Source organism: Leopardus geoffroyi, chromosome B3 (genome assembly GCF_018350155.1).
Source record: "Leopardus geoffroyi isolate Oge1 chromosome B3, O.geoffroyi_Oge1_pat1.0, whole genome shotgun sequence".
NCBI classification, from domain to species: Eukaryota; Metazoa; Chordata; class Mammalia; order Carnivora; family Felidae; genus Leopardus; species Leopardus geoffroyi.
Window position 1 is genome coordinate 41,988,369 of NC_059337.1, and position 25,920 is coordinate 42,014,288.

Sequence of the window (25,920 nt, forward strand, 5' to 3'; positions counted from 1 at the left end):
ATCTAGGGTCTGCGAAGCCCTGACATTTGCATAGCACCTCATTTTCTGAGCAAGTTCACAGCTCTTCTCAGAGCTTTGAGAATCCTAAAGAAGATGAAAAACATCTAAAGCAAGTGCCTTGTTCATAATACACACTCACTAAATTCGCAGGCTCTTCACGCTTTGTGGATCCTCCTGCACCTATAGTTCAGTCACAGGGCACTTCTCCCCAATGCCCAGATAACGTTCTTTCCTCATCCTTTTCCCCTAATTCAAATGTCCGCACTTTGGAGCCTCTGAGCAGTTCACTCTGCAGTCTGTACCCAAGCTCGAAGCATACAATAACATCGCATGATCAGGTTGCAAGCATATGTATCTTTCAGTATCAGAAACATTGATTTATTTTTATTTTTTAAATGTCTATTTACTTTTGAGAGAGGGAGAGAGAGCGCGCACGCAAGCAGGGGAGGGGCGGAGAGAGGGGGACAGAGGATCCAAAGCAGACTCTGCGCTGACAGCAGTGAGCCTGATGTGGGCCTAGAACTCAACAACCATGGAATCATGACTTGAGCTAAAGTCTGATGGTCAACTGAATGAGCCATCCAGGTACCCCCATTTTCTTAAATTACCATAATTTTGGGGTGCCTGGGTGGCTCAGTTGGTTAAGCTTCCGACTCTTGATTTTGGGTTGGGTCACCATCTGATGGTTGGTGAGTCAGAGTCCCACAGTGGGCCCTCTGCACTGACAGTGTATTCTGTCTCTGTCTCTGGGATTCTCTGTCTCTGTCTCTGTCTCTCTGCCCCTCAACCACTTGTGCTCTCTTTCTCTCTCTCTCAAAATTAAATAAACATTAAAAATAAATAAGTTGCCATAATTTTATTGTTTTTAGTCACAACATATTTTAAAATTTAAACATTAAATTTAATAAAGGAAGGCATGACCTTTTCACGTTTATCAAAAACAGCATGGATTGAAAACTTTGACAAATATGAATACAAGACTTAGAGATCAGAAGCCAGAAAGGAATAAGGAGATCAAACGGATCAGTTATAGAGACAGAGCTGCTTTCTCTATACTTCAACCAACTCAGAAACATCCATGTATTTACCTTTACAGATCAAAGTGGAAAGTGAGGAAACAGGCTTAGGGCTCAGAAGTATAGAAAACCCCTCTTTTATTAGAGTGTAGGAAAACTTTGCTATCTTTTTGAATTTTCCTGAATTGAGTGTATCCCCAATATATTCGTCTATGGCTGTTACAATAAAATTTCCTAATATGTCAACGCTCTAAGAAACCATCTGCGGAGCCAGTCTCCCACACTGAATCAGGGTTGGTCTGTGTGATCAGAAGAATTTGTCGTAAGCGATGAGAAAGGACTTCCAAGGCTAGATTATAGCAGACATTGTGGCATTTACCTCGTCCTCTCTTCAATTACTCAACTTTGGGGATGCTATGGGACAATCAAGCAGATCTATGGCTAGGTCCATGTGGTAAGAAACTGAGATCTCTTGCCTTAAGCCAGTAGCAAGTAATGGAGGCCTCTTGCCTATAGCCACATGGGGAAGCCACGTTAACATAAGATCCTCTGGTCCCAGGCAAGCCTTCAGATGACTGAAGGTTTTGCTCACATAGTGTCTGCAACCACAGGACAGACCCTGAGCTACAACCATTCAGTTTAGCTGCGCCCACATTTATGAAACACAGAAATTGTGAGATGGGATAATTTGTTAATGCAATAGATAACTAATGCACATTGTACTAAATGAAAGAAGGCAGACGAAATAGGCCACATATTGGATGATCCTATTGATGTGAAATGTCCATAATAGGCAAATCCAAAGAGACAGAAAGTAGGTTGGTGGTTTCCAGGGTCTCGGATGAGAAAGGAATGGGGAGCAATTGGTAATGAGTATTTCTTTTTTGGGGTGAAGATGTTCTGGAATTGAATGGGTGTACACCTGTGAATATACTAGAAACCAATGAATTGTACCACCTTAAAAGGGTGAATTTTAAGGTATATGAATTGTGAATTGTATCTGAAGTATGTGCTTTTTATATATTACAGATTTGTGACCTGGAAATAGAGTGTGGCTATAACAGAAACCCAAAATGTGGGAGTGGATTTAGAACAGAGCAGGGGCTGGAAGTTGGATGGACTTTTAAGAGGGTGTTAGTGAAAACTTCAGGAGCCTCGAAGAAACCCTTCAGAAGTATGATGGCCTTTGAGGCTGAAGCTGTGGCCTTAAAGGACAGTAAGGAAAATCTTATTGGAAATCGGAGGAAAGGAATTCTAATTGTGTAGTGGCAGAAACACTTTTGGCCACACTGTTGCCTGCAGGAACACAGAAAGTAGAAAATGTGCCCAATAAACAGGGGAATCCAGCTGAGATGTCCCGTGTTCAATGTGCCTCCTGCCTTCTTCCTGCTGGTTATACCAAAGGCACGAGAGACATAAGCTAAAGGAAGGACTACTTGATAAAAAGAATCAATAATGGATGGTTTGGAAAATTCCCAGACTCTCCAGACGGCAAATGAAGCTAAAATTAAGAAATGGCTTCAAGGCAAAGATAAAATTTAGGGCACTTCCTGGAAAACATGGTCTAAAGATGAAGCTGAGGTCCTGACTATAAAATCCTTTCACTGCTGGAAGAACCAAGATGGTGCCTCAGAGGGCTATATAAACAACAGGGTTTATTAGAAACAAGTGTTTCTAATGTTTACTAACATGAACCCACCCCCCCACCCCTCCACCTCCCTGTGAGATTTGTAGGAAACTTGCCAGGTTGAAACAAATTACATTGGCAGGAACACTACTTAGATTGAAAGGACAGAGCACAAAAGAGGCCTTTGGGCCTCAAACTTGTATGAGCAGAAAGCAGGCTGAGAAAGCCACTCAGCTCCCAACACATGCTACCTTTCATGAACAAATTATAACTCAGTGGGCAGAACCAGCGGCCTGGAGAATATAGCCAAGAACAAAGAATTATCCCCAGGCCTTGAGTACTAATCAAGGAGCTGCCAACCTGTGTCTGGTTGGATTTCAGAATTGCTAGAACTCATGTATGTCTTCCGTTTCCCCACTTTCTGAAGAGGAGGGTCTATAGCAATAACTGTACATATGTTGTGCCATTGCATGTTCCACATGTGGGGAGCAAGGAACTTGTCTTTAGTTCACAGATCTCAGATACAGAGGAACTATACTTCAGGAACTACCCCCAAGGAATCTTATCCATACCTAGACCGGATTTACACGATAGATACTGGGCTATGAGCGGATACTATAATGGAAAGAAATTTTTGGAAAACTTGGGAGGATATAAGCGTATTTTGTAGGTAGAAAGGACATTAATGTAGACTTGTTAAAGATAATTCAGCTAGGACTGACATTTGTGAATGAGCAAGGAGAATACCCTCCAGGAACTTCAACTTGGCAGTTTAATTTTAAATTTAATTTGACAGAGGACATGTATGCCCAGGACTCTACAGAGCTACTAACAACATCTGGCATCCAGTTTAAAAAACATGAGGAGGAAGGAATTGAGACCCAGTACTTTGCAGAACTTCTTAAGACATCGGGAGTGGTCCTCCGTGAAGGGGTCAAATGGTTATCATTTCATAGTGGTTATGACCTTGGCTATTTAATGAAAATCCTGACCAACTCTAACTTGCCTGAAGAACTTGACTTCTTGGAGATCCTTTGATTATTTTTTCCTGTCATATATGATGTGAAGTACCTCATGAAGAGCTGCAAAAATCTCAAAGGTGGTTTACAGGAAGTTGCTGAACAGTTACAGCTGGAACGGATAGGACCACAGCATCAAGCAGGATCTGATTCATTGCTCACAGGAATTGCCTTTTTCAAAATGAGAGAAGTAGGAAGACATCAGTGCCTTTTTCTCAGTTGGTTGTTAGGTTGAGAACATTAAAAATCTTATGATTTTTAGAGCAGAGGTCAGACTGTGGTAGATGACCCCCCATGATCTCCATCCACTTCCTAATATTCATACCTTGTGTAATCCCTCCAAGATTGTATCACGACTGGTCTGTGTGATCTAGAGAATATAGCAGCTGTGATGGGGTATGATTTCTGAGGCTAGGGTATAAAAGACACTGACTTCTGCCTGGCTTATGGCTCTCCCTCTTTCCCTCCCTCTTTCTCTGTCCCTCTCTCTCAATGTCCCTCGAATCACTTGCTCTGGAAAAAGCCAGTTAACATGAGACTAAGACACTTAGGCAGTCCTACGGAGAGGCCCACATGGTGAGAAACTGAGACCTCTTACCACCAGTCAAGTGAGTAAGCCATTTTAGAAGAATTTCCTCCAGCTCCGGAGAAGCCTTGAGATGACTACATCTTGTCTGCAACCTCATTAGAGACTGGTGCCAGACTGACCCAGCCAGACTACTGAATTCTTAAGCCTCAGAAACCATGAGTTAATTTTTTGTTCTTTTAAACTGCAATAGATAATATACAGTTTCTCATAAACTTGTTTCTGCTGTCATGTTAAAATAACAGTATTTGAACTTTCCTGTAGAATGACATTTGCTTTACATTACACGTTCAAAAATATATTTTTTATCAGAATATTTTATTCAAGAATTAACACGTTTTTTCAAAAAGTAAAAATAATAGTTACTTCCCTGAGTATAAAGAACTAATCCTACAATAAAAGACAATTACAAAAGTAAGCAATTAGAGGTACATAATTCTCTGCATTCAATTATACTCTATTACAAATCTATTTTTAAAAAACCTCATGTATTTTGGGAGTTTCATGTTTCCAAAGACAACAACAAGAATAAAACAGCTCATTTTGTACCTGTGATGTTAAGATATGTCAGATCTGTCCTTATCAAATTCCAGAGCAATCTTTAAAGCAGTGCTGTTGAGGCCAACCGATTGCATGTTACATATGATAGAAACAACTATTCCTCTTGGGGGAACCTTGTTATTTATAGCCTCCGCATCCAGTTCTTCAGGAAGGACCAGCAGGACGCTGCTGGCACCCACCGCACCTCCAGTATGTGAGGCATAATGCCGTTGCTTCCTACAAGAACCATATGTTTGCTTCTTTTCCACGACACCCCATGCCATCGCATATTTACCCTCTTTATCCCAAGACATCTCTGTGTTAGGGACTGGTGTCCAAATCATAACCATCGTTTCTGGTTTGAGATATCCAGGTAAAAGATTTTCATGTGAGTTCTTAAACAGCCCGACTTGGTAACCATACAGCATTGCATTCCCAAATTTCAGAAGGTCACCCACTGTAGACAGAAATCCACCACCAGCCCATTTATAGGAGTTATCCACGTAAGGTGTGTTGACAAGACGTCTCTTTTTATTGTAAACGTAAAATCTAAAATGAAATAAGAATGGTCATTAAAAATTTAATAGTCTACTACTGACTTTACATATGAAAATGAATAGGAAAATATGTACATGAGACAGAATGTGTTTTCATGGAGCGATCATTCTCAGATATCATTGATTTTCAGTATGATTCAGATTCTGATAAAAACATAAATAATTGAGTAATTAAAGCATAGAATGTGTGTTTTTTTTCCCCCTATTGGCACGGCTTGCCCATTCTGAGTGTATTATACTTTTAATACTGGTAAAAATGTACTGATTGTTATACATGATACATTTACCCTGTGCATATGCAAAAACACTTCTTGTTTGGTAGATATTCCCAGTCCTTGGGGTCAATGAATCATGTGCCACATGTAACTTTTATAACTACAAGTGTATACATTGGGATATTTAAGAATAAAATTAATATTTGTAAGGAGACTACATCTCCTGGTTAAAAATGCCATGGGAATACTATGTGTAGCGATGTCACATGGTACTTTCTTGGTGTAGTGAGAGAAAGTGGAGTTTGCAAACCTGTTTGAATCCCAACTCACCCTTCCTAGCTAGTGAAATATGCTTATTTTATTTGACTAACACTTACACATCTCTTATTTTGTGCCAGGCATTGTTCTAAGAACTATGTAAGTATGAACTAATGACAGTTGGAGGTAGGTACCACTATAATTTCTATTTTACAGATAGAAAACTGAGGCACAGACGGTATAAATTAACTGGTCCCAGGTCACAAAGCTTGTAAGTGGCAGAGTTGGATTCAAACCCAGGCTGTCTGTTGCCTCTCTGCTTCAGCATCCTAATCCGTGAAGTGGTGACAAAAATACCTGCTTTGCAGAGTTAGGAATGTGTGCATGAATCCCTTTACACATTTCTGGTAGCTACCTAATAAACGTTAGCTTTCATTTACTCACACACTCAACAATTACTGGTGGAGCACTTACTATGCGTGTGGCGCTGCTTAGATGCTGGAATGAAATGTTAAACAAAAGAGACCAAGCGCCTGACCTCATGAGCTTTCTACTCTAATAGGAGGAGACTGCACCATCCATATTAGGTAAATGGAATGAAATCACCCAATAATTAGACATAAAATGAAACGTGGTTCAGGAGAATCCGTTCTTTCAAGATGCATAACAAAATGTGCTCTCAGGTTTGCAGTGTGCTGTCCATCTGTGATGACCTTCATCTTCTTCCCACCTTGGCTATTCCTAACACTGTCAGACTCAAGCTCACCATTACTTTCAGCTGCTTTATCGGCAAGGTCTCAAACTCGGGAATTTCTTCCTGGGACTGTGATTTCCAGTCCTGCCAAACTCTCCAACTGAACCTGCTCTCTGCCCTCATTGTGACTATTCCCCCTGGACTCCCATCTATTCCCTCTGGACTCTTCCGCATCTCCCCAGGTCTTGGAATTCCTCTTGATCTCACCTGACTTTCTGTTTTAGCCTGAACTACTGTTTCAGCTGTGGTCTTACTAGCACCTTTGGGTTCCTCACTCACCAATCCGCCAATCCTGAATAAATTTAGGCACCCCTTTCTTTGGATCCTTATCTGCCAAGAAAGGCTGCAGATACTCACACAACAAAGCTGACTGGTCTCAAGTCATGCTCTTGCTAAGGGTTGTCACTACTGTTACCAAATCTCCTTCTTTTCCTGGTTATTATCTGGTATGTTCTTCACAAGAGCTACTTCCAATCTCTTCCACCCTTGGTCATCCACCCCTGGCCAGTGAGCAGACAACTATATCCTTTGTTTCACTGAGAAAATTCCAGCCTACTCTAGGTGCTTTAGATGGCCTCAAACTGCCATTTTTATCTTAAAGTGCATTTACATTATCACGCATTATTGTCTCCTTTCCGGTCACTTATGAAAATGTCCTATTATTTTTAAGACTAATTCTACTACCTGCATCTCTGACTGCCTTTTTGCCTCTACACCCTTGTTCCACCAGTTCTACTTCCGAGATCATTTTATCTCCTTGCAGTCTATTCTCCATGCAGAAGCCTGAGACTGTGTCTCCCTCCCCCTTCTTCCATCCATTTGAAACCTTCCAATGGTTACCACTTTGAGGACAAAACCCAAGTTTTTTATGATGCACTACAACACAATTGATGGTCCTCAACAGAGGCAGTACTAAGTCCTTAAGGGAAATTTTTGGAGGCATTTGTTTAGGTGGCACAATTATTAGAGGGCTCTGACATTTAGTGGATAAAGGCTCAAGCGTCCTAAACTTCTTATGATGTATGGAAAAGTACCACAAAGTGGTATTCTCCCATACCGTGTAAGACCTTCCACTATCCCACCAGATACTCATGGAAGTAAAAAATCTATTTATAGTGGGCTGAGCCTCAAACCTCTCCATTTGGTACATAAACACAAAGTACTTTTTGCATGTTTTTATTCTACAATGCCTTTTTCTTGAAAGTAACTATTGTGAAAACTGAAGAAAGATTGCACTTTATTTTGCTCAAACCTTTAGCCAGAGGCGGCCAACAAAGGCATGAGTTGAAGCACCAATACAATATACCTGTGGTGGTCTGCATTTACAGTTGGTACATTTACGATGCTTTTATGTATTAACTTGCATGTGACTTCATCATGTCTTCTAATGTTCTGAATAAACAAACATGTTGAAATATCTACTATGTATTATAAATTACATTTCTTTTATTTCTTCTTTATTTAATGTTTATTTATTTTGGGAGAGAGGGTGACTGAGTGCGAGTAGAGGAGGGGCAGAGGGAGAGGGAGACACAGAATCTGAAGCAGGCTCCAGGCTCTGAGCTGTCAGCACAGAGCCTGGCATGGGGCTCGAGCTCAAAAATCGTGAGATGATGACCTGAGCTGAAGTTGGATGCTCAACTGACTGAGCCACCCAAGTGCCCCTCTTCTTTTATTTTAGAGTAGTGAGTATAGGTTATATGATCTACAACTTTCATTTCAGGATATTAAAAGAAGTATTATAAAATATTTGTGAAATTAAGGGGCAGAGGGTCTAATGGCATTGAGACTCACCATCCAATAAGATTTTGTCCCTCCTTCTCTGATCTCATCACTTAGAACATCTTCCGTTGCTTCTTTTGTGTCAGCCTTATTTCTGTATTTGCAACAAGGCAATTTAGCCTTCCTTATCAGTCATGTCTAAAACCAATGTATTTTAAATAGATCCCCTACCTCTCTCCATGTTACTCTTTATCCCATGTTCTCTTTTATTTTCTTCCTATCAGTATCTGAAATTCTTAGCCTGTTTGTCTTTTTCCCATAAAAGCAGGAACCTTACCTATCTTGCCCCTTGATGATTCCCCTATCTAGAACAGTATTTGCCATCCAATGAGTGCTCATTAAACGTGTTCAATATAGAGTGGCTCAGTCGGTTAAGTGTCTGACTTCAGCTCAGGTCATGATCTCACCATTCATGACTTCAAGCCCTGTGTCGGGCTCTGTGCTGACAGCTCAATGCCAGGAGCCTGCTTCGGATTCTGTGTCTCCCTCTCTTTGCCCCTCCCTTGCTCATGCCTCTGTCTCTGTCTCTCTCAAAAAAAAAAGTAAATAAACATTAAAAAAAAAGTTTTCAATACATGAAAACATCACTTGTTGGCCAAATATTTAATGGAGACACCTTGGAAGGCACTGGAGAGACAGGTTAAACCATACACCGGCTGCTTTCAAGGTGCTAACAGTCTTGTTGGATAGTTAAATTACAAAGCACTATATGAATCACCTGGGGATTTTGTTAAAATGCAGATTCTTCAGTGGGTCTGGGGAGGGGGTAACATTCTGCAATTCTAACAAGGTCTCAGGTGATGCCAATATTGCTGGATCCTGGACCACACTCTGAGAAACAGGTTGTGGGGTGATTAGCAAGATGGATGTGAGGACTCCTGAGCACTAGTGAGAGTGAGCCTTGTTGAAATGGCCGATTACAGAGGCCAGGCTGGGGAACAAAGTCGTTCTTTTGGCTGAGGCAGAGAGTTTGAGGGGATAAGTGGCAGAAGGTGATGCTGGAAGACAAGACATGGGCCAGGGGACAGGTCACAAAGAACTTTCTATGTCACGCTAGGAGCCTTGACTCCTTCACTTTAGTTCACAAAATGCTCTGGTTTTCTGTATCCTAAGGGAGGGAAAAGCCTTTTATCTTTTTATCCTCGTTACAGCTTCCAGTTGTCAGTCCTTTCTCTCTTCTCATTTACTTCCCAACTACACAGAGCAGCCCATACCTTCTGTTTCCACGCACTCACCCTCTCTAGTCATTCAACTCCTTAAAACCTGGCTTCTGGTCTTTCGTCACTCAACAGCTCTCTTGTGGGTTTTCAAGGCTCTCCTAATTCCCTCATCCAGGCTGTATCCTATTTGCCCCTGCAGCACTGTTAACCAGATTTTCCTTCAGACTCCCCCTTGGGCCAGTCTGCTCTCTGCTTCTAGATCTCAATCCCGATTCCCTACATCTCCTTCAATCACCGTGGCCCCGCTTTCCCAAGTGTTCTCTTCTACAGAGATAACTATAAATCTCCATCAGTTCCACAGCCCCTGTTCCAAATTACAATCAGAGTTTCTACTAGCATTAATAATTCTCAAATCTGGTTTTGGGGAAAGGCAGGAAAGTTGTTTATCAGAATCACCTGTGGGCCTCCCCTCTCTCAAAATTGTACCCTTCCCTCAAAATTCATAACTTTGGAGGGAATGTGGGCATATATAATTTGAAAAATCACTCCTTTCTTCCTTCCTTCAAGAATCTTCTATGTCCCCTAAAAGTCTGAGGCATAACACTGGGAGAAGCAGGGGTGGCCAAAGGTATGTGCTTTGAACATAGGGGGGGAAAAAGCCTACAGAGAATCTTAATATGCTCTCTTGAGAACCAATGACTTGATATGTGTGTGGTCTTCTCATTTCTCATAATGAACATGTCCAAAATTAAATTAATCTCTTCCAAAACTTCTTCTCATATTTCTCATCTCCATTAAAACCCTGGTTGACTCTCTTGCCCTCAACTCTCACATCCATCAAGAGGCTAAATTCTATGATTCAACTTCTGCTTTGTGACTTACCCTTTTCCCTTCCTTCATTCCTATGGCTTCTCCCATATTTTAGGGCCTCCTTACTTTCTTCCTGAACTCTGATTACACTCCTAATTCCAGCCAGTGAAATCGAAATGAAACCACATAATAGAAATACATTTTCTCATTGGGTAATGTATGTTTTACAGTGAATTCCAAATTTGTAAACTAGGGGAGAACTACCAGTATATTTTGGCTGATAATCAGCTGTGAGTAACTTTCTTTTAAAAGTAAAGCATTCCAAACTGCTTATATCAAAGCTGGAAATTAGTACTCCTCAGGCATTCCTCTTTTAAAATATAAAAATATGGAGAATTTCAGACTCCAATCAAGAATTCCAAACTTTAAATAAACAAATTCTAGGCTTTAATCTCTTGATTCCTTTTCACAGAGAACAAGTTAATGACTTTTCGTGAAAATAATTTTGTTCAGCTAAAAGATATGTTTACCATTTCAAATTCTTAAGGAATTTCTGCTCTAAAAAGAATGGAATATAGACACAAGTTCTTGAGTAAGTTACTGAGACATCTTTGTAACTGAGTAACTGATGGAATAATGCCAGATGACAAACAGCCTCTTCCTACTTATTTAAGAATCTCTAGATTCTGCACAACAGCATTATATAACTATAGAAATCTCTATCAACTTAGAAATTGAAAATATTTTTATTTTTACAATGCTTCTTAAATCCCTTTAGAAATCAATATGCACCAGTTCATGTTATATTGTTATGAGAAGTTTAAAAACCCACAGAATTTAAAATGCATATTATAAAAACCAATCCCACACTTGACATTTAGCATTAACATTTGGATTGAACCTATTACTTGAGAGCCTATCAGCTAATGGCACAGAAAAGAGCTACCTAAGTAACAATGCTTAATTATGGAAGATACTGTAGCAAACAAAGCTAATAAGTAATAATCATAAAGATAATAACTGGAGGTACAGACCATATCTACACTGTCAAACTATAGTAAACACTTTGGAAAGCATCCATTGTATTAGCTTTCGGTCCCATCCAATTATAAAAGAGATTTTTGTTGCCAACTATTATGCCAAACTCAGAAAATATGAACAGAGTCTAAAAATAAACTAATGAAAATAAACATCTTAAAAAAAAAAAAAAGGGCGGAGCACCTGGGTGGCTCAGTGGGTTAAGCATTTAATTTTGGCTCAGGTCATGATCTCGCAATCTGTGAATTCAAGCCCCACATAGGGCTCTGTGCTGACAGCTCAGAGCCCGAAGCCTGTTTCAGATTCTGTTTGTCTCCCTCTCTCCCTCAAAAATAAATAAACATTAAAAATTTTTTTTCATATTCTTTAAAAAAATAAAATGAAAATAAGCTAATGCACTGACTAGGGATTCCCCTATCAATAAACTGAGTGTCTTTCAGTACAAGAATATTCAGTCCACTCCCCCCATGGGTATTTGCTTAAAGGGTTATTTACTTTACTTGCCTATACAGAATATGCTTGTTATACAGAATTAATATATCTATTTGTGTATACTAAGTCAATGCTCCTCATCTTCCATTTAAGAAAATCCCAGTTTTATTCAAGACATCAATGTATCCAGCTAAAAACTAATTTCTCTGCATCTCTTACAGCTAAGTGTGGCCTGTTGCTAAAATTGTGGCCAAAGAAATATAAGTAGTATTTTGGGATGGGATTCCAGGGAAATACCCTAAACAGGTGACAGACACTGGGAGATATTATTTTAAACACACAGATATACACACAGAGAAGTGATAAAGATGATACGTATTTACTCTTGGGTTATAATAACTCTAACAAGCCTGTTATGATAATATAAATATGCTTAAATTTATGATTATGATCAAGGAGTCAGGAGACTAACAAAGCAGTGAACTTGTTTAATATAAACAAATAGAAACATACGCATTTACTAAGTTTTACTTTAAGATTTTTTTGTCTTTAAAAAACCGTATCTCTGAAATTTCCTTATACTCCTTATAAGGAGTATACTTCCTTATACTTATACTCCTTATACTTCCTTAAAAGCTAGTGCTTTTAAGTTCTTTTAAAATAATTATTACCAAAAAAATAATCAGAGTTGAGTTTTAGAGGCCCAAATAGATACTGTAGTAAGTAAAACAAAAGCAAAGCAAACAGACAGACCATTTTCATAGGTAACAATATTCCCTTCTTCTAGTGCCCTTTTTCAGCAGCCCATTTAATAGAACTAAAATGAATCAACTACCCCTTTAGTTCCACTGGGTACTATCAAAATCTAACAAATCAGAGCTGACAGGAGCCTTTAACAAAAGAAATGGAAACCCACGGCCTCTTCTTTTCTTTCTTATTTTAAGAATGGGAGATAAGCTGAAATTAACTCAGCATCATATGCCATATTTTGATTTTCGTGCAAGTCACGAACAGCAAATAACTGCCCTGCAGTCTGTACCTTCATAGAGGCTTCATTTTCAGTTTAGAAAAGAAGCTCAGTGATTACACCTAATGTTCTCTCCCCCTTACATATAAGCATTATCAAATGCCTAGATTTAAAACAAAATAAGGTCATGCATCTATGCCATCTTTACTAGAGAATCATTTTAGATTCAATTGACAAACTCTGGCATTTTCTTATGCTTTCCAGGAGAATGTAATGTGGGATCTAAAAATAATAAACACTAATTGTTTGAAGAGGTTGAGAACCATAGGCCATTTTAAAATTAAAATTCATTGTTTGCTGCTAACCTAATTTCTTTTAGATCCAAAAAAACCTCTTTCAGGCTGATTTGCAATGTACATTTAATCCTTTTAAATAAACTGGTAATTTTAAAATGGCAATTTAACTAACTATAACAGAAGACTGAACAAAACCAATAAAGGGATAAGAAGATAAAGCTAAAATAATCCCACTATGAAAGTACCATTAAGCCATTTGCAAAGCATGAACTAAGAAAAATATACAAAATAAAAGTAACAGTTGCTTTGTTAAATGTGTTACCTTTCTAACAAACCAAATAGTAATGAGTGAAATGCAAAAGAAAACACAACCATACAACTCATCATAGTCATTAGTCTCAAAAATTCTCTCCCAATACCCCTTTTACAAATCACTAGTAAAAATTATGATAAAATTTTAGTTTGATACATTTCAATTAAATAACTCAAACTTCTACAGGGGACAAACCTATCAGTGCCACCTCAAAAAGCAATTAAGTCACCATCACCAACAATGGGATGGACTGACCTCATGTGACTTCTGAGAGACATGACAACTAAATGTAATGTATGAACCTAGACTAGATCCTGAACCAGAAAATAATTTTTTTTCCTTTTCTTTTGCTATAAAGGACATTACTGGAAGAACTGGCAAAATTTGAATAAGGTCTGTAGATCTGATAGAAGTATTGTGTTGATATTCATTTCCTGAATGTCCTTATTTTTAGAAAATATATATTTAAGTATTTACGGGTAAAGGGGCACCATGTCTGCAACTTATTTCCAAATGGTTGAGAAAAAAAGAATGAATAAAGTAAATGTGGTAAAAAGACAACATTTGGGGAATCCAGGTGAAAGGTATATGGGAATTCTTTGGACTTCATCTTGTAACTTTTCTATTAAGTATTAAATCATTTCAAAATTGAAAAACCATTAAAAAATAATAAAAGGTAAAGTATTAGCTACAACATAAGAAAAGAGATGATGGAAGAGCATATTATAGATGCCCATGATAGGTGCAATTTTGGTTCAATTAATAATGAGTTGAAATTATTATTGCTGTCTTTCATCTGAGGAACTTGGGGTACTTTGCAAATACATTCAATTTCTCTTACTTTATAGATGGAAAAACAGACATGCGGAAAAGCTCTAAAATGTGGCACATGTGATTTTGGAACGGAGACAAGGAAAGTCTGACTTTTAATGAACAACATAGCGTTAAGATGTGATACAGCTAGACGCACCAGACGGTATCATTTACCTTGCTCTATTGTAAATCACTGGCTCATTTTCTTCCTGCACAGTTGTCAGCATATCCAAGTCATGGAATATTTTCTGCATATAGTCCAAATATTTATATCCTGAAGCTCTTTCTACTATGGCTGCCAGTAGGGTATAGCCAAAAGTTGAATACAAAAACTGACTACCTTGAGACATCATTGCAAGGGGGAGGGAAGAAAAGAAAATGCTTCATTATTATTTACAATCATAAAACGTTTCCCACTGAAAACTGGCATACCTTTACAACTGGAATATTTTACTTCAGCATTTAGAAAAAGATAATGGGTGATATGTTAATAAATTTTGTCAACTTTGCAATGGCCCTGCTTACTCCATGATTCAATGAAGATCAGAATACTTAACATTTCACATGAATCTACTCCTTCTGCGATAATGAATAAGCAAACTTATCCTTCCTCAAAATTAAATTAAAATCCTTCAAACTGGTAACAAAACAGAAAGGGGAAGAAAAGCAAATTTGGTTTCTTGAGTTAACGGTCTTGTTCTTAGTATATCTAATACTCATTGTTTAAGGCATGAATTAGTTGTGTACTTTCTTATTTTAATAAAGTATATGTAGGTAGAAAGACTTTGTTTCAAATACACATTAAAATACAAATATATATTCAAATACAGATACATTTCAAATACATACCGTTATATCATTTGGGATTCTGGAAACACAGATTATATGATCTGTGCTAATAACTGTAACCTGATTTTTTAAGACAAAATCCAGAATTCTATTCCTTTGTCCTTATTAATTATACCTATATAATATGTCTTCATGGTAGAAAACAACTTTTAAAATAGAAATGGAATAGAAGTACATAAGCTTATGGTAAATTCAAAGATATTAAGTGGTTTTGGTAGGCATCATGCCAAAAAATATGTTTACAAAAATTTTTTGTAGTCAGCTTTTTCGGAAATAAAACGAAGTTGCTGAAAACTATTTTCTTTAAGGAGTGAAAGCAGAAAATAAGTGGAGCAATTTAAACACTAAATTAGACACTAAATACTGACATATTGGCAATATTTTATCATGCCCTCTTTGGTCCAGATTTTATTTGGAGAACATTGTCACATTTCTCCCTAATTTTTCAAAAATCTCTTGATACAGAAAATCCACTAAATGACTGATAAGGCTAAATCTAAACAACTCGCTACCTGGAGGGTAGGCTGTGTCAAGAACTACAGACTAAAAGGCACACACTTGTCTAACAGCGAAACCCATGCCGCAATCATCAACCACATCCAGTGCTCTCGGGGTGAGATCATCTTAGATTTTCTGAAAATTAATACTTCAATAATGATGACTTTGTTAAGAGAAGGAATTAACACTCACCAGGTTTAAAGAACAAAGGGTCATTTTTAAATAATCTTAGTGATTCAATTGAATTTTCAAACTTTTCTTTCAAATATAATTCGCCTTGTTCAAAATCATTCTTTTTCTTGCCAGGTTTTAAATTCCGGCCTTTGGCATCATTATCTTGCTCTATCTTAGCTTTAGCAAAGTCACTCTTTTCGTTACTTTTGCCTCCTTTTTCTTTGAACTCTTTTTCTTGGTCAGATTCCACTGTCCCTTTCATCATCTTCGAGGCTTTGTAAGCTTTCTCTTCTTTCACCTTTTTCATGTCCTTTTCATAATGACGAATTCCACTTAAATGGGAGATCAACAATCTTGTTGTGACAGAAACCTAATTGTAAAAACATGGAAATTCAATTATAATATTAAACTGTATAATAAAAAGTTAGTAGCCTTAGAATAATGCCTCAGTACTGTTTTCCATTTTAAACTGCTGCTGGAAAAACATGTCATGTTCACATCTCCAGCCTTAAGTTTCAGAAAAATACACAATCACTTATCATCTGGATAAAAAAAAAAAACTTTAATCCATTAACAATCATTAAAAACAAACTGAAGAATTTTGTGAAACCTTTTAAACCATTTAACATGCCGTCAGTAAAATGAACTATGAGTTTCATCACCTTTTCACCTTCGTATTCTTTTTCTGGGAATTCAGGAACATAATGTTGTACTGGAATATCAAGATCCAGTTTCCCAGCTTCCCACAATTTGGCAAGAGCAACCATGGTGAGGCTTTTGCTGATACTGGCAATTCTCATAACAGTCTCTGGCTTGCAGGGTACTCGGTTCTCAACATCAGCATAACCTAAACCTTTAGAAAAAGAAAAGCAAAAAGTCACTATTAACAGGCTTCATGGTCAAAAGAATCTTCAGAAACTGAAGCAATACTATCTTAAAACATCCCATGTATTTATCTAAAGGAAAAGATATTCCACTTAAAAAAATTTTTTTTTAACGTTTATTTATTTTTTGAGAGAGAGAGACTGCGAGTGGGGGAGGAACAGAGAGAGGGAAACACATAATCTGAAGCAGACTCCAGGCTCCGAGCTGTCAGCACAGAGCCCGACTCAGGGCTTGAACTCATGAACCTCAAGATCATGACCTGAGCCGAAGTAGGAGGCTCAACCAACTGAGCCACCCAGGCACCCTGATATTACACTTTTATAAAAAAGTCAACACTTAAGGGAAGAGAACCTCAGTAACACTGCCAACAGTAAGGCTAAGAATCTTCTAACTGAGCCAAAATTACACACTGTGCACGATAGCAATTTTCTATCTGCTTCAGATCCTAATTATTCTTAGTTTATCTCAACAATTCAGTTATTCCACATTTCACATAAGTTATTCTATATTCTTTAAAGAAAACATCTTTGTTCTCTGATTATATTTATTTTTGATTCTTGAGTTTCCACTAAATTCCTTAAAATAGCCACGCAGGAAAAGTAAACGTGAGGGGCACCTGGGTGGCTCAGTGGGTTAAGCAACCAACTCTTGATTTTGGCTCAGGTCATGATCTCACAGTTTCCTGACTTTCCCTGCACCAGCAGCCCAGAGCCTGCTTGAGATTCTCCCTCTCTCTCTGCCCCTCCCCTACTTGTACTCAGTCTCTCTCAAAATAAATAAATAAACTTAAAAAAAAAAGTAAACATGAAAAGGTGTCCTGCAAACCCAATGTAGGTAACCATCAGTTTACCCCAGCTGCAAACCAGAAGAAAAAAGTCCTAGAGAAATTTTTAAGTTTGTTTTTATCTTCTGGAGGCTGAAAGTGTGAAAATCTAAGCGATAAGAACTGAAATCTGAAAAGAACAAAAAGGATACAATGATTGTTTTTAAATTGTAAATGGAGATTATGCTGAAAAATATTTACATAAAAATAAAGCCCTCACCCATAAAGCTGACATTTACATAATTTTTGATGGCTCAGTGGATTGTGTCGGACTTTTGATTTTGGCTCAGGTCATGATCTCACAGTTCCTGAATTCAAGCCCCAGCACTGGGCTCTGCACTGACAGCATGAAGCCTGTTTGGGATTCTCTCTCTTTCTCTGCCCCTCCCAACTCACTCTCTCAAAAATAAATAAACATTAAAAAAGCACTCAGCCCTTTATTTTTAAAAAAAATGTTTATTTATTTATTTTGAGAGAGAGAAATAGAGAGAAAGCAAGGGAGGGGCAGAGAGAGAGAGAGAGAGAGAGAGAGAGAAGAGAAGAGAGAGAAGAGAGAGAAAGAGAGGGAATCCCTCTGCACTGCCAGCACGGAGCCCATCAACCCGGAAATCATGACCTGAGCCAAAATAGGAATTAATTGACTGAGCCACCCAGTCGCCCCACAAGTACTCATTCCTTTAAATGATATCTGACACATTTCCTAAAAGTAGGGTTCTTAAAAACCTGGAATGACCAGTTGGACCAATTCGTGTGCAATGGGTAAGTAAATCAAATTATAAAATATGCTTTGATAAAAGTATCATAAAATGATTAGAAATCTCTCTCCCAACGTCTCTAGTTTTTGTTTGGAAAAACAAAAGTAATAAAGTAGATTGTAAAACCCACTAAGAGAATTACGCATACCCCTAGTTCTTAGTGCATTTTACAGAAAAGGGGGCTCAATAAATTGTTAACTAAAATTTAACTAGCATTAAGTGTTATCTACAAATATGCAGGAGGTGACAGATTGTTCTATATACAACTTTCAGGACGATAAATCTAGTCCTTAGACACAAGCCGTCTTTATGACTTCAAGAATCACGTTTAAACTTTGCTGTTTACAGAAGGCCCCATTCTTTATTCCGTTAGAATTGTTTTCTCTACAACACGTATGGTCTTAGGAAAACTGAACATTTCATGGGATTCACTCCACGCGGTAAAACATCAAAACTTCATTCGCCAACTGGCACAAAACAAACCACTAAATAACACTTTTCTGAGCCCACCTTCTGACCAGACTTCTTTTCCATCTACAGAGACTCCAACCACTATGCCAGGGGCGCCCACCTCATCCTAAGAGCGAAGGGGAAAGAACAGACAGTTCAAAGACAGGCGGAAACACCTCGCACGCCAGCCAGCGCCCACCTCTAGGGCCTTCCCGAGGCCCCGCCCTCGCCCCGCCCCTCCGCCCGGGCCCTGCCCACCCCGGCTCGGCCAAGCCCGCCGTTAACGGTGAGGGGCGTGCCGGGTCTGCACTGAGGGCGAAGGGGCGGTCCCCAAGGCGGGCGAGGTGACCTCCGCCCCGACTTGGGCAACCCCCAAGAACATCTGACCGTGGCCGGGCGGCCGGGGAACGGGAAGTCCTTCTCGGAAGCCGACCGCAGGCATCCCACCGCCTGGGGTGGGGTCCGCTCGGGCCCGGGAGATGACCACCAAGACGCCCCATTCCGGGGTGACGCCTGTGGCGGGGCGCCGGGTTCTCGGCAGCCTACGCCCCCGTCTCCGCACCTTGATCCGGTGCAGCAGGTCGCGGCTGCTGTCGATGGCTCTGGCGAAGCGCCGGGTAGGGGGCAGCATCGGGGTCTGTGCAGACCACGGAGCGAGGGGCTGCTCCTGCGGCGGCAGCTGCTCCGCCTGGGGCGACGCCTCGGGGTCGGGGGCCCCTGGGGACTGCGTGGGGGCGGCGCCCCTCAGCCCGCCAGCCAGCTTCACCCCGAGCGCTAGTCCCAGCCCCAGCCCCAGCCCCCCGACCCAGCCGGGGCCGAGGGGCGGCAGGCCAGCGCGGTGGTGGGCCGCGCGCCGCCCGCGGCCCCAGGCCGAACCTCCGAGGGTCGCGGCCCGGGCCGTCACGGCTGACAGGAGCCGGTACATGGCGTCCGCTGCGAGACCGAAGCCTCGGAGCTCGCGCAGGCCGGGCGGGCGGCAGAGGCGCGGGGAGGGGAGGGGACTGGATGGAAATGAGGAGGCGGTGACCGCGCGCAGACCTTAGCAGTCGACGCCGGATTCGGGAGCGCCGATAGCATCGAGCCTTTCCTCTTATCCCTTTATCTCCTTGCCTGGTCTCTTTGTTGATGTTTCTTCTTTCCCCGCACCGGTTTTCTCTTCTCTGCCTCTCGTCAGATCAACTGTCACCTCCTCAGGGAAGCCTTCCCAGTTGCCATCCCAGCGGAAGTACTCGCCACACCTTTTTGACCCCCCAGTGCTCACACCTCCTTAATAATACTTAACGCTTTCATCGAACTTATCTGATTGCTTACCAGACAGGCTATGACCTCTTTGGAGAGCTGTGACTTTTACTTTTGGATTCTCAGCTCTTGGAACAGCGCCACGTACACAGCAGCCACTCTGCAGGCATCTCCTTCCACCGCATCCAACCCCCCAATTCTCTCTTGCCATGTCCTTTCTTTATGCCTCATTTCAGCTCCTTCCATTTACTTGAGTCCTTTTTAAAATCTACTTTTGGAGGTCCAGCGTTACATCACATCAAGCGTTAAGTTATATGCAGGCCCATATTAAAAACAATTTTTCTTTTTGCTGCAAACATTTAAACGTTTTTTTGCACTTGAAATAATTTACAATTAGCTATCATTTCTGACATCTGTAGATGATCGGAGATTACTGTGAAATAAGAAATCTAACATCAAATTGCTACAAAAAGGGGCGCCTCGGTGGCTCAGTCGGTTAAGCCACCGACTTGGGCGCAAGTCATGATCTCGCCCTCTGTGAGTTCCAGTCCCACATGGGACTCTGTGCTGACAGCTCAGAGCCTGGAGCCTGCTTCCGATTCTGTGTCCCGCTCTCTCTCTGCCCCTCCCCTGCTCACACTCTCTCTGTCTCTGTCTCTGTCTCTCTCCCTCTCAAAGATAAATAAACATTAAAACATTTTTTAATTGCTACATGTAAAAGGTGTATAATTATTGCTGAACAAGTAATGGCGATGTTAATTTTAAAGATAATTAAACACTTATCCATTTCAATTTTACAATTATGCATATTTAGTTTTCAATATATATATTTATTAGGGAGACACTGGGGCTAAATAATTATAAAGCACTGGGGCTGCTAACAAAGCCACTACCAGCAAGAGATCAGGGTATCCTAGGACTCGGGTTTGGCACTGAAACTCACAGAGGTCTCTAGAGCACCACCTGCAGTTAGAATGGACAGGTGCATTCTATCAGATGGCATTGCTGGAAGCCCCACTACTCCAAGCACATGACAACAAGAGAACAAAAATACAAAGACAAAAATGTAAAAGACATAGCTAGTGGTGGTCACAATGAGCACTCATTTTAGTATTCTTTTTAAATTTGTACATATATTTTATGTACTCTTCTGTACTTCTCCTTGGATCAAAAATGGAATAGAAGCCCAGAGCCATGCAGAGAGCAAAAGGCAAGTTCCTGGTGGACTTCCAGCAGTTCAGAAGCAGGTAGAGGCCACCCATAGTATAGTTTCTGTGAAGGTAAAAGAATAAATGTTCTCCATGAGAGCCAAGTACCTAGGAAGCAACCTAACCAAACAGCTGGCAGAAGTGTCTTTACTATCACCATGGGGCAAGAGCCCAGAACGCCAATATTTTAGCTTGCTCTGGACTGGGAGCCACAGAAACCAGACAGAAGAAAAGTAAACTTTTACTTTAAAAAGTAAAGACAGAAAGAGGAGGGGAAAGATAGGAATAGAGAAAAACAAAAGGAAGGAAAAGTAAGAAGGAAAGAAAATTTCCATTAAGTATAAACCGGCAAACCAAATTTCCTAAACATATGAAGGAAAATATTTCTAAGAAACACTGGCAATAATCAAAAAGTGAAATACCTCAAACAAATGAAAGCAGTAGAACAATCTATAGGAAAAGAGAAAAAAGAAGCCATTCCCTGGTTTAAAAAAAAAAAAAAAGGTTGATAGAAAACAAAGTATGTTTTTTTCCCAAAGAATCCTCGAAGAGAGAAATGAATGCCTCATATTCACAAAACAAGTAAGGAATTATGAAAAAATAGGAATAAGTGAAACAACAAAGATATTAAAAAGAATTTATCAGAAATTGTGGAAATAAAAAATCATGAGAGATTTAAAAAGAGCATCTTTTCTAAAGTTGGAAGTATGAATTTGGTGGGCTGCCTTTATGTGAGGTCAGTTTTTGTTTTCCCTCAATGTTTACTTTTGCAGGCTAACCTTCTCCAGCTGCTCTAATCGTTCTTCATATCTTAAGGTTTCCGGGCCCCAAACCGGTTCTAAGAACTAGCAGACACTGTGCTTCAGGGTCCACGGTAAAGTGAGCCCATCATCTTCCCTCTTCTGGACAGTTGGCATTTTCACCAGTTGAATTGCAAGACTGGTTCATAATGAATATGTGGTCAGCAATCAAGTCTTTTTGTTTTGTTTTGTTTTATAGAAACAATATAGTCAAACCTAGCTTCCCTTCTTTAGCATGTACTTGCAAGATTGATTAACCTTTATCTTACCTGTTTTGGTTTAGTATTTCTTTTTGTTGTTCTAATTTTTTAATGTTTATTTATTTTTGTGAGAGAGAGTGCAAGCAGGGGAGGGGTAGAGAGAGAGGGAGACACAGAATCCGAAGCAGGCTCCAGGCTCTGAGCTGTCAGCACAGAGCCTGACGCAGGCCTCGAACCCATGAACCATGAGATCGTGACCTGAGCTGAAGTTGGATGCTTAACCGACTGAGCCACCCAGGTGCCCCTGGCTTAGTATTTCCATTGGGATTATTTTTAACCTAAATTCTGTCACTGTCTATGTTATAATAACCTTTTGGCTTTCATATCATCTGCAAACAAGATAGGCAAGCCTTCCATCTTGTTCAAATATTGAATATGACTGGACCTCATACAGAACCCACTAGTCCACCAATAGAAACTTTTCTCCAGGAGATCAGAGATCTAGTAGCCAGTACTTTTGATGTGGTTGTTTAAACGGCTGGCAGCCCGTCATTGCTATTTGTGACCTGCTAGTGTGTGATGTCCTGAAAGTACTTCTGTTTCCTCTCCTATTCTCTTCAGAATGTTTCCCATTGCACTTTTGATCTAAGGTTCATTGAAGGCTTTCACAGAACCTTACTCTTAATCATCCAACACATATTTATGGGTATCTGCTCTTTACGAGACAAAGTTGGTGCTAAGGTTACAATGGTTACTCAAAACAGACACATACCCAGCCCCCCTAGAGATCACAGGCGGGAGGGCAAGATATTCATGAATCATATAAACACACAAATAAATGTAAAATTCCAACTGTAACAAGAGCTGTGAAGGAGGGGTGCAAAGTGTGTTGAGAGGTTATAATGGTGAGATTTGATCTAGTATTGGAAGATTAGGGAAGGTTTTTCTAATGAGGCAAAATGAGATCTAAGATCTTAAGGATAAATGGGAATTAACTTGGTCCAAGCATGGACAGAAAGAGGAGGAAGTGTCCCATGTAGAGGGATCAGCAACAGCAAAGACCCTGTGGTAGGAGGGAGGAGGGTTCATCCAAGAAATTAAAAGTGGCCATGGCGGCCGTCATGGAAAACAAAGGGGAAAGAAGTGAGAAATGAGGCTGAGCACTGACATTCAAGATCTTATCTCCCCTTTGAGTCTTTGGAAGAAAGAATATTCTTCTAGAGCTGCTTCTTGCCACAAGTCCTATTCCACCGTATCTCAGTGCAGTATAAGCTATACTATAATATCTAGTATTATGCAATACTATCTGTTTTCTAGGGAGACTTTCAAAATTACTTCATCACTCATACTCTGTGCTTTGGTGTGTAGATATCAGGGATCATAACTTTTAGTTAATCAGCTTCCTGCCCAACCTTCCAACCACAAGAATTTCAGAGCACTTCCTCTTTCATGCTGCTGTTTCCTTTGTTACACTTGTTGTACCATACTATCTGGTTTTAATGTGTTCTTTCGGTAGTTTATTCTTTCATCCCTTAAAATTTAGTTGAGGGTACCTTGACTTCGGATGGCAGTTAGGGAGTGTCTATTAGCTGTTTAAAAAAATGCTTGTAACTCATGACCCAGCAACACCATTTTAGGTTGTACACTCTAGAGCTATGATTTTCAAAGTATGGCACTTGGACCATCATTAGCACGACCCGAGTCATTAGAAACACATATGTTCAGGTTTCACCCAGATCGACCTACTCAATCAGACACTCCAACAGGGGTGCCCAGCTATCTGTGATTTTAAAAGCCCACCAGCTGATTCTGATACATGCTACAGTTTGAGGAAAACCACTCTAAAGAAATACCTGCACAATTGTATCTGATAACTTTCGCTGTTAAAACAATGACTTGGCTCACAGTTCTTCAGACTGGCAGGTGGTCTGGACTCAGGTAGGCAGTTTTGATTTCCTCTGGCCTCAGTCGTTGTCAGCAGTTGGTGCTGGGTTAGCTGGGTCTGGTTGGTACAGGATGCCCTCAGAAGACAGCTCAACTCTCTTCAGTGTGGTCTCTCTTTCTCCAACCAACAGGTGGGCCTCAGCTTGTTCACATGGTGGCGGATAAAGACCCAAGAGAGAAAAGGAGAAGGATTCAAGGCCTCATGAGGCCTAGGCTTGGAACTGGCACGCTGTCTTGTCTGCTTCATTCTCTTAGCCAAATAAGCCCAAGGTCATCCTAGATTCAAAGGGAGGAGAAACAGACGTTAACTGCTGATGGGCAGAGCCTCAAAGTCATATTGCAGTGGATTCAGGGAGGGTGAAAAATTACAATGGATACAGAGAAGATGGCCCGTTTTTGCAATCTTTCACACACGCGCATACAGAAACAATGCAAGGGTGTTTACTGTAGCATTTTTAGTAATAGCAAAACATTGGAAACAACCTAAATATCCTTCAGTGAAGGATGGGTAAGTTGTGGCACATACATACCACGTGGACACTCTGTATTCATTGAAAGGAATGGGCTAGGTCTCTCTCTAGGTCGCCTATAAGAAATGTAAGACAAACCCCCCTTTTTTAAAGAAAAAAGAAAACTGAGAAGCGAGCGAATTGTATATAATAATACCATGTCTACATTTTTAAAACCTACACAAACAATATTACGTATTTTTGATGGGTACACATCTATGTTTTTGAAAGTTTTTTAGGTTTAAAAGTATATACAATTAACCCTTAAACAACACAGGTTTGAATAGCATGGGTCCACTTATATGTGGATTTGTTTTGATAAATAGAGTTCAATACTGTAAATGCATTTTCTCTTCCTTATAATTTCCTTTTTTAAATGTTTATTTATTTCTTTTGAGAGAGAGAAAGAGAGTGCGTGCACACATATGAGTGGGGGAGGGGCAGACAGAGAGGGAGAGGGAGAATCCCAAGCGGGCTGTGTGTGTTGTCGGCACAGCTCAAACCCATGACTCGGGGCTCAAATCCATGGACCATGAAATCATGACCTGAGCCGAAATCAAGAGTAAGACGCTTAACTGACTGAGCCATCCAGGTGCCCCTTTCTCATGATTTTAACATTTTCTTTTCTCTAGCTTACTTTATTGTGAGAATACAGTATATATAATACTTATATATCTGTATCTGTATATGTCTGTACATATACGTATATATCTGCATACATATATATGTACGTATCTAAACATATATATGTATCTGTATGATTCTATTTATATAACATTCTGAAACTGACAAAATTGCAGAAATAAAAAACAGATTAGTGTTGCCAGGGGTTAGAGAGGGGGTTGGGCAATATAAGAGATCCTTGTGGTGAGGATCTATATAGAGATCCTATAAGGGGCAACATAAGAGATCCTTGTGGTGATGGAACTCTTCTCTATCTTGACTGCATCAACTGTCAGTATCCTGGTTGGGATACTGCCCTATAGTTTTGCAAGATGTTACCACGGGGAAACTGGGAAAGGGTGTGCAAGATCAGTCTCATTTCCTAGAACTGCATGTGAATCTACAATTATCCCAAAATTTTAAAAAGCTTATTTAAAAATACAAGATGTAGTGTGAACCAGGATGAATATGCCAAAACTGAAGTGTAATCATGCATATCCCCTACTTAAATGCTTTAAAGTGCTATTTCTCAACAGGAGAAAGTCCAGACTCCTGTGGTTCGTCACATGGTAGGATAACCTATTGAGAAACTTTTTTTTTTTTCTTTTCAGAATTGGATTTACCACAAAGGAATAAACGACATTTCCTTCTCTGCCAAGAGGGTAGCCAGGCCTCTGCAACCTGAAGGTCTGGGCTTTCCTTATCCCCCAGGGGGCAGTTAACAACTGTAACTGGTTGTT

General features: G+C 40.0%; 1 protein-coding gene and 1 pseudogene across 3 annotated transcripts; one reads left to right on the forward strand and one right to left on the reverse strand.

Moving 5' to 3' along the window:
• Positions 1-2,195: 2,195 nt before the first annotated feature.
• Positions 2,196-3,916, forward strand: LOC123583627 (annotated as a pseudogene).
• Positions 3,917-4,547: 631 nt separating this feature from the next.
• LACTB (lactamase beta) lies at positions 4,548-20,199 on the reverse strand. 3 transcript variants are annotated; one of them, XM_045449489.1, is made up of 6 exons: positions 19,180-20,196; positions 18,678-18,744; positions 16,367-16,557; positions 15,723-16,074; positions 14,358-14,523; positions 4,548-5,337 (listed from the first exon to the last, which is right to left on the reverse strand). In XM_045449489.1, the coding sequence occupies exons 1-6, from the start codon at positions 19,540-19,542 to the stop codon at positions 4,806-4,808; spliced, it is 1,671 nt and encodes a 556-aa protein (XP_045305445.1). In that variant the 5' UTR covers positions 19,543-20,196; the 3' UTR covers positions 4,548-4,805. The 3 variants fall into 3 exon arrangements, with proteins under 3 accessions (XP_045305445.1, XP_045305446.1, XP_045305447.1); XM_045449490.1 differs by having other exon boundaries at positions 19,656-20,194; XM_045449491.1 differs by lacking the exon at positions 4,548-5,337 and having other exon boundaries at positions 14,364-14,519; positions 19,180-20,199.
• Positions 20,200-25,920: the final 5,721 nt, after the last annotated feature.

Coding starts and splice junctions, on each gene's coding strand:
- LACTB (XM_045449489.1), bottom strand. CDS start 19,542: ATGTACCGGCTCCTGTCAGCCGTGACGGCCCGGGCCGCGACCCTCGGA. Junction 16,558..18,677: donor AAAAGAAGTCTGGTCAGAAG/GTGGGCTCAGAA, acceptor CTTTTTCTAAAG/GTTTAGGTTATGCTGATGTT. Junction 14,524..15,722: donor CCCTTTGTTCTTTAAACCTG/GTGAGTGTTAAT, acceptor TGATGTCTCAAG/GTAGTCAGTTTTTGTATTCA.